The sequence below is a fragment of the Pholis gunnellus genome (assembly GCF_910591455.1).
Source record: "Pholis gunnellus genome assembly, chromosome: 1".
Taxonomy (NCBI): Eukaryota; Metazoa; Chordata; class Actinopteri; order Perciformes; family Pholidae; genus Pholis; species Pholis gunnellus.
In genome coordinates, this window is record NC_136528.1 from 16,698,329 (window position 1) to 16,707,592 (window position 9,264).

General features: G+C 42.0%; 1 protein-coding gene across 2 annotated transcripts in view; it reads left to right on the forward strand.

Moving 5' to 3' along the window:
- itsn2b (intersectin 2b) overlaps positions 1-8,803 on the forward strand; it is a 30,534-nt gene extending 21,731 nt beyond the window's left edge. For both annotated transcript variants that reach the window (XM_079158016.1, XM_079158017.1), the window contains exons 28-40: positions 1,179-1,300; positions 1,471-1,577; positions 1,733-1,916; positions 2,217-2,315; positions 2,503-2,586; positions 2,723-2,806; positions 2,998-3,060; positions 3,519-3,668; positions 4,322-4,440; positions 4,547-4,629; positions 4,769-4,852; positions 5,177-5,350; positions 5,706-8,803. In XM_079158016.1, the coding sequence (XP_079014142.1) occupies positions 1,179-1,300; positions 1,471-1,577; positions 1,733-1,916; positions 2,217-2,315; positions 2,503-2,586; positions 2,723-2,806; positions 2,998-3,060; positions 3,519-3,668; positions 4,322-4,440; positions 4,547-4,629; positions 4,769-4,852; positions 5,177-5,350; positions 5,706-5,854 (1,502 nt within the window). In that variant the 3' untranslated portion in view covers positions 5,855-8,803. The remainder of the gene's footprint in view (positions 1-1,178; positions 1,301-1,470; positions 1,578-1,732; positions 1,917-2,216; positions 2,316-2,502; positions 2,587-2,722; positions 2,807-2,997; positions 3,061-3,518; positions 3,669-4,321; positions 4,441-4,546; positions 4,630-4,768; positions 4,853-5,176; positions 5,351-5,705) is intronic.
- Positions 8,804-9,264: the final 461 nt, after the last annotated feature.

Genomic DNA, 9,264 nt, shown 5'->3' on the forward strand with positions numbered 1-9,264 from the left:
TGCACCACCATCAAATTCACTGTAAGGATGAATCCTCATGCAAAGAAAGCAAATAGACATTTTTTTTCTCAGTTTACCACAAGCCTCTCTGGGTTTGTTAAAGGCTGCAGTGGAAGTGGGTGAACCACACTGACAGAAAGCTGCATCAAGAGTTGAGCAGCTGTAAGCACAACTACATTGGTGGTACGAGATGCTACGACTAATTTTAAAGATGTGTCTAATATATTTTCTGATTCTGAAATAAAATGTAAAATAAAGATTGGATTGAGATGACATTAAGTGTTTTATTATTTTTAAATGAAATATCAGCCTTCACCTCTGCAGGGTTTTTATGTGTGTGTTGTATCCAGTGTTTACATTGTCAACACAATACACATGATTAAGATGGAGAGATAAACAGTATGTGAACTCTTTTTGTAACCTGTACGCAGCTCGGTGGAGAGTCAAATATCCACGTACCTTCCTTTTTATGGTCGTATCTGTGCTAATATTAGTTATCTGATCAGGACTGGATTCTCGAAGAAAATCTTCCCAATTGGCAGAAGTCACTGAAAATTAGACAAGAAAAACTAAGCTTCTTCCACTCACATCACTGGGTGATAAGGAAAGAAAGAATTCCTCTTCCTGTTTTGGTACAAACAGATTTGATCCAGGAGAAGCTTTAGTCCGATACCAGCAACGAGAGGATAACCGTCCAGAAGGAGGAAGAGACAAATAGGAGAGACAGAAAACTAACTTAAATACTTGGAGGTACCGAAACATAGCAATGACTTTACAGCGCAGCTTTCACTTTCTAAACCTGTGGGATGAGACCGATGGGGAGGGAGAGCAAAGAGAAAGGTCAGTGAGGGAGCAGAAGTCAGCTAGTGCGGGACCCTCACAACAGCCGAATGGGCTCCTTGTATCAGGTACGTGTGCATGCTAATCTAGACTATAGTCTTCCCGGTTTCCCTTTCCTCTTCTTCCCCTTTGTCGTCTCGGTCCTCTCTTAGAGATTCTGTAAATGTGTGCAGAAGAATGACTCAAAAGCAGCGTCGTGGTTTTGACTTTGTCAAATGTCCAGCAGGAGGCAGTAAAGGCAGTGCTAACGTCTTGCTGTGGTTTAAGAAGGGGCTTCATTTTGTTGCACTGGTTGAATTTTTTACATCCATACGTTGTGTGTTCCTCCTCTCCTGCAGGGTGTGCCGACCTGAACAGCCTGGACTCCTTGAGTAGTCAGGAGAAGAGGAGACAGGGTTACATCCATGAGCTGATCGTGACTGAGGAAAGATACATGGAAGACTTGCAGATTGTTCTGGAGGTAATGGACACATGTCCTGCTTAATAACGTGCATACAAACTCTGAAAGAAGTTACATATACAGTAAATCTATCCAGTATTTCATTAGAATGAGATGTGTCAAGATGTCTTCGTGATCTCCTGATCACACACCTGACGGTCTGTGGAAATCCGTATTCTCTTTGTGTGTAGGTTTTCCATAAGCCTATGTCAGAGTCGGGTCGGCTGAATGAGGCAGAGATGGAAATGATCTTCGTCAACTGGAAAGAACTGCTGGCCTGCAACTCTAAACTACTCAAGTAATTATCACAAAGACGGAGTGTATGACATCTAGAAGGGACAGTTGAATGCTATACAAGTGCAGCTACTTTAATGTTGTGTCTGTGGATTATGTCTGTACAGAAATACAGAGCTGCTTGTGTTCATGCATGTATGTGTGTTTGTGTGTATGCAGGGCACTCCATGTGCGTAAGAAGACGGGTGGGGAGAACATGCCGGTGCAGATGATCGGTGATATCCTGGCCGCGGAGCTGACCCACATGCAGCCCTACATCCGCTTCTGTTCCTGCCAGATCAACGGAGCAACGCTGCTCCAGACGCGCATCAACAGCGAGCCAAGCTTCAAGGACTTCCTCAAGGTAGGAGAGTGAGGGAGGACAGAGTATAGACAGGAAGTAGAGTAGGTCATAGACAACAGACAGAAGAATTGTGGAGATGTGTTCAAGGACAGGAAGAGGTGAAGCTAGAAAGGGAGTGTTTGAATTGACCTAGAATCATTCTCATGTAGTATTTTAGAAACCAGATCTTCTGCGGGCACCTCCATGAAGATGGAAAACCAGATTCTTAAAAACGTTCTCGGTAGATGTAGCACACACTGGGGAATTTAGCAAATTTTCCCTTTGAATGTGTTTATCAACATTGTCTTTTATTCTCATCAGAAAATCGCCACAGACTACAGGTGTAAAGGCATGCCGCTGTCCAGCTTCCTGCTGAAACCCATGCAGAGGATCACACGCTACCCACTGCACATCAAAAACGTAGGACATCATGTTCATGAGTGTGTGTGTGTGTGTGTTTGAACTCCTCATGAAGTGCTCAGAATACTGACCTTACTGTGTGTGATTAGGGGAAAAAAGTGTTTTGCCTTTTTGTCTCTAATTTGTGGGTGCAATTAACGTGTGTGTGTGTGTGTGTGTGTGTGTGTGTGTGTGTGTGTGTGTTTAGATCCTGGAGAGCACCGTAGAGGGCCATACTGACCGAGGCCCTCTTAAAGAGGCTCTGGAGAAGGCGGAAGAACTCTGTAAACAGGTTAATTTCTTCACTGATTCTCTCATTTATGACCTCACTTATTACTTTTATTATATTTTTGGTGTATTTTTTTTTCTGCATTCTGTGTGGAAAAGATTTGAACGACGCTTCTGTACCGAATTTCCGTGTTCATCAGGTAAACGAGGGCGTGAGAGAGAAGGAGAACTCTGACAGGCTGGAATGGATTCAGAACCACGTACAGTGTGATGGCGCTGCAGAGGTATTACGCTTATTAATTCACTCCACGATTTAGTGTCATCAATATGAATTCAATATTATTAACTATATATTAAATGACGTATACACTTTTAAATTGAATATTCATAAGTTGGTATCAAAAGGTAGATTTCCACAATACGTAATTCTAGAGAAGATGTGAAATATCCTTCTAAAGTTACTGTCTTTCAACAGCACCTGGTCTTTAACTCTCTTACCAACTGTTTGGGCCCCAGGAAGCTGCTCCACAGCGGCAAGGTGAGCAAAACTGCAACGTTTCTGAAACTCATATTTTAGAAAGATTAACATTTTCCATTTGACCGACTATACTGACTACTACTATTTTACATGAGACCGGGCAGACTGGGGAGTAGAGGGAGAGGATACGTGAAACGTTACTGTGTCAGACCCTGGGTGTTGTGGTCACGTGTTACAAGTCTCAGACCTCCGATTAAAACGTTCACGATGGAGATCAGTGAGCTGGTTCATCTGAGCAGAAGGCGGTGATGATACAGCAGCATGAATAATATTGTTGTATAAACATTTGCTTTTTGGCTCAAAAAAATAAAGGTCTTCTGATATTGAACAGTTGACAACTGTGCCGCCATCATCACTGAGCAGTTACACAGAAGTGAAAATGTCTTTGTAATCCTTGTAGATACTGTTTCATTATTGTTGTGATTATAAATAATATGATACGTATCGTTTCTTTTCAGATGAACAAGGTGAAGAGCAACAAGGAACTCTGGGCTTTCCTCTTCAACGACTTTCTGCTTTTGACTCATGCGGCTAAACAGTTCACCTCGTCCGGGCCCGATAAACTGTTCAGCAACAAGAACAATGTACAGCTCAAGATTTACAAGCCGGTAAGAAACACACACAGTCACACACACAGACGCACACACAGACACACAGACACACACACACACACACAGTCACACACACAGCCACACACACACACACACACACACAGTCACACACACAGCCACACACACACACACACACACACACACACATACACTTTGGCCCAATGCTAATATCCACTCTCACAGAATGTGAGGCATGTTCCTGCTAAGTGTGTGAGGACTCAGAGCCGTCACACTGCCAAATCCTCAAGTGCGTAAGGGCTTTTCAACGACATTATGCGCCCTTTCTGTGGGTCGGCATATTTGCAGACTTTCCTGAGGGACTTGCCCATAGTTCATAGTGAAATTGTTGACGTTTAAAACGTGGTTGTAAAAAGGAAGTGATAGGTTTATCCGCTGCCCAGTGCAAGGCAAGAGCCTGGATGACATGGTGGTGTGTCCCATTCTTTCGTTTTATTCCATTTCGAGCCACCGTGAACTCACACACTCATGCACTACAGCTGCATTAACAGATGATGTCAGTTAATCCAGTGAGTGTTTAGCCCTGAGTGTGGAGATTGGGGTTGGGCCTTTGTGTTAAATTTTGATGTGTTCTTCTGAGGCAGTATGCCGCTCTACACTGTTAATGTTGCGTAATCTTTTATTTCCTGTAGCCTGTGCTGCTAAATGAGGTTCTGGTGAAGCTGCCGGATCCTTCTAGCGACGAGCCCACCTTCCACATCTCACACATCGATAGAGTCTACATACTCAGGACCGACAACATCAATGAAAGGTAGCTACACACACACACACACACACACACACACACACACACACACACACACACACACACACACACATATGGCCTGTACGATCACTGTGTGTGTTTGTGTTTTCAGGACGGCTTGGGTTCAGAAGATCAAAGCTGCATCTGAAGAATTTATTGAAACAGAAAAGAAAAAAAGGGACAAGGCCTATCAAGGTTTGTCTCTACACTTGTCTCTACTAAGCCGTTCCTGATGGCAACCAATGTGACGATCTCGGGATTTATCAATCTGTGTGTGTGTGTGTGTGTGTGTGTGTGTGTGTGTGTGTGTGTGTGTGTGCGTGTGTGTTTGCAGCCCGAACTGTGAAGGCTAGTGGAATCGGCAGACTTCTTGTCACCATCTTGGAGGCCACTGAACTCAAGCCAGCCAAACCCAATGGTGAGCATGGATACACTCATGTTACAGGGTGGTCCTTACAGTTCACAGTGAACTTAAAATGTTTTGGTAGAATCCGGATGTTAATCCCAGCTGCATGCTCCATGCACTGCTGCATGGATACCTAATGAAGCCAAGATAAAGCCTTTGCTTTCTCAACTCTCCTCTTCCCTTTAATCCTCTTTTCCTGTTGCTCTTCTATCGTCTTCTGTTCCTCCTCTCTCTATCATTTTCTTAATCTCTTCTTGGCTTTCTTCTTCTTTCCTCTACCTGCTTTTACTCCCTCTTCCCTTCCCTCGTCTCATCTGTCTTCATGTCCTCCTCCAGGTAAAAGTAATCCTTACTGTGAAGTGACCATGGGAGCTCAGATATTCACGTCCAGAACGCTCAACGACACTCTGAACCCCAAGTGGAACTTCAACTGTCAGTTCCACATCAAGGACCTTTACCAGGACGTCCTCTCCATCACCATCTTTGAAAAAGATCAGTTTTCACCTGATGGTCAGTCACCTGTCAGTTTCTTCCCTTTTTCTTCTTCTTCTCCGCCCTCAGTCCGTCATTAACTCCCGCTGATTTCTCTGTGAAGCAGCAAAATGAAGTGGGATGTGAAGTAAAATGACTCATTCGGAGCTCCACATTGCAAGAGGCTAAAAAAAATGTTATTGGATTAACTTCTAAAGATGGTATTCTAGTCCGTAACCTAAATTGTATATTGTGATTCCAAAAATCTGAATAATATTACTGAAGAAAAATAAATTCTCCTCCCTGATTCTCCTTTGTGTTTCTGAAGCTCCACACGTACCCGACTCTCACATTTTCTGAATGTTTCTAAAATGTTCTTTTTCTCTTGTATCAGAATTTCTGGGTCGGACGGAGATACCCGTGGCAACCATAAAGAAAGAGTTGGAAAACAAGGGACCAGTAACGCGCCGTCTTCTGCTGCACGAGGTTCCTACAGGGGAGGTGTGGGTCCGCCTCGACCTGCAGCTCTTTGGCAACAAATAGACATATAGGATGAACTAAAATAATAATAATTCTACCAACACATCCAAATACGGATATTTTCATCCTACAGAGTAACCAAATAAGTCAGGCTGCTTTTTGTCTTCTGAACAAACTGGGATGGTTCCCTTCCACAAACACAAATCAAACAAGACACCCTTGAACTGAACATGCATTACGCCTTAATATTTTAATATTAACCAGCACTAATAATACCTCTTCTGATGTCATCTGAATCTTCCAGTAGGGGATTAGCGTCTGATGTCATCTGAACACACCAATAGGAGTCAGATCTCTCCCTTTTGTTTCTGGCACAGATAGAAAAGGTAGACGGCTGGTGCAGCTGTCTGCATCTGCACAATATGCACTGTATTATCTGAAGGAGGTAAAAGGAAGAACTGCAGCCTGACCTCTTAAACAATGGAGACAGAGTGTGTCATGAAGCTGAATCTGGGTCTTCTGCTGTACAAATGTATGGCCTTCTGGACAAAGACCGTTTGGAAAGAAATAATCATGATATTAATAAATCAATACAATATAATGTCTCTTAGCGATTATCTAGAATCTTAACAGCTCCGTATTTCAGTTACAACAGTTGGTGTTTCTATGATCAGTGATTGAGACACACTTTGCCAAGTCTGGTCAACCGAGGCCATTTAATGAGTTGGAGTTTTTTTTGTGTATATGTTGACTTCTTGTCACTGATGGCTTTCAAGAGACTCTGCTTTATGGCTGCCTGATCCGAAACAGCCTCTCACAGTGACATTAAGGGCATCGCAAACAGTACACGGCAGCAGGAACTCTGTCGGGCAACCCGGACAAGAAGTTTTTGTAAGTAGCTCTGGTCTGGAGTCAGTCTATGACTGTAGGTAGAAGAGCTCAGGATACATTGTACTGTGTTGAATCTGTGTCACTGTAACAATTGTGTAATGTGTGTGTGTGTGTGTGTGTGCGCGAGTGTGTGCGCATGCATGTCTTTGGAGTATAGAAGTGTAAACATTTAGTTGCGATATAGTAACATACAAATATCTTCAGCTGAGGGCTCTTGATGCTGCAACTTGTTGGACTTAACTCATAAACCTCTGGCCTTAATTCAAGTCATCTTTTTAGTCTTTTAAAATCTTTCAGTTTCTAAAACCTTTAGAATTATTGAGGATGATGTTGGTCTCTGTACTATTTTTTTTTCTTTTCTTTCGTGTGCAAAATCAGCCAAGGCCAAGTAGTAGGAGCGCAAAAGGATTTAGGTGACAATATGTCGCTGGTATGAAAAGCTGTACCGATGAACACCTTGAACTCGTTTTACAGCCGAGTCAGCTCTTCCTGTCTTTTCAGTGCGGAGGATCTAGAGGATGTCAATATGTTGAGGCAATGCAGATTGGTGGTTTGTCAACAATTGTAAACGGTGTTTGCTCACTTGTATTTTTTGTTCTTTACACTTTCACCCTGCCAGACAGATTTTCCTGACTGCAAAGTTGTGCATCTCTATTGCCTCAAAAAGTTGCCCTTCATAAACATTAGCTTTGTTATTTATGTTGTGGGTTGACTTCTTGCTGTCTTTGGCCTCGTTTCTACTCTTTTTGTCCTTTTACATCCAGTTTATTTTCTAACTCTGAGCGCGTGCTGGTGCTCTGGATATTACAAAAAAAACTGTTGTATTTATTTCTTAATTTATGCGCGTGTGACTATCCAAAGGTTTGTAGCGGCTTCGCTTGCTGTGTCTTCTTGGATAATCGGTTGGTACACTGGGTTCGTTTTGTGTGACTATTAAAGCTGTGTTCGTCAGACACGTGTCGATACTGTTCTGAAAGGCAATAGAACATCTTTCTCTGCGATGGAGTTTCACTGTAAGTAGACCAGGTCACTAGTCATTTGTTAGGCCTGCTGTTTTGTACACTTATGAACTATTCATTTGTTTTACTCAATCCACAAAACTTTGTTTTTAAGTGCTGCATTAACTTTTATGTTTTGTTGAATTGGTGGAAAATGTGCAAATAGACTGCACTACGATCCTCTTCTGTGTAGGGTGTTGAATTCTATCTTTTGTTTTACTTTATGTTTTCCGCAGCTTTGTGCATTGACTGCTGCTGTGCTAACTGAGATAAAGGCCTCTCTAGATTGTCTGTTGATCAACCTGGAGTCTGTAACCTGCTGTTTGTACTCACTTTGGCCTCCATGTGGCACTCTCTGAATCAGGGTTTCTTAAGTCAAATTAAAGATATTAAAAGTGAACAAACTGTCAAATCATTGGATGGTGAAAGAAAAGTTACATTGACACTGCAAACTTTGAGCGCACAACCTCCCGCAGCGGTACATAATGGGTGAGTGGCCCCTGAACTTCAGCTTTAGACTAAATAATGATTTGATATTTAAATGTTAACAGGTGAGACTCGGGCTCATCTCGACGTTATGTGACAGCTGATCATCTTAAACATAACACTAAGTTAACGTTATTTCTTTCAAAAACTAGTTATCTGAGTGTCTCTGCTTCGGCCTTTCTACATAAATTCACCATCTTCTCATTATGACTGAAGACAGGCCTTTGCTGCTGTTTGTGTAATATTTTGTGTGGAGTGAATAATAGTAACCCTGATGCAAATTAAAAAAATGTAAGTTGCCTACAATGAGGAGAAATAACATTTAAGAGGAGACATTAAGCGCAGGAAGGACAAACGTTAATTTCACCACAATAAAAGCATAAACTGTTATTTTTTTCAGGTGCATCACATATTTGTGGATATTTTTATTGTTTTATAAAATATAGTCAATATTCTGTAACCATTTCAAGAATATTCAAGGAGTTTAAGATTTGAAACAAGAATACAATTAAATGTTTGTTCACTGTTGGTGTTCAGCCACAGAGTCAGTGGAGTTCAGTGTGTAGTCGTCAGTGCAGACCAATAGGCCTCATTAAGTCCCTCTTCATCCTCCACTGACTCTGGATCCACAGGAGCAACAGTCATTATGTAACCGCACTGAGTGGCTCTGCGAGGGGCTGACGGCAACACACACAGCTGCAAAACTGAGTCGACAAAGTCAGCTGAACTCAACCTTCTGCAGCAGACGCTGCAGTGGGGGTAATGGATTTAATGCAGTGGGACTGTGGTGGCGTATGTGGTGCTAACTCTGGTAACTAATTCTTCTTACACTTGATAAAGAACGAATGTGTCACAGACGTAGATGAATCACTTAATACAACATTTCTCGTGATCACAAGGGAACAATTACTTCCAAGTCTATGATTTTACACAACTTGAAATTATGGCTCCAAATAATAATCTTCAATGATGCTTTACTAATCACAGATACAAGCCTGTAATGTGAAATAAAATACTGCACTACTCTCAGAAATATTACAAGTGAAAAGACAGAAATGTGCCTTTTAACATGAACATATGAAAGAGAGAAAGTTTGGC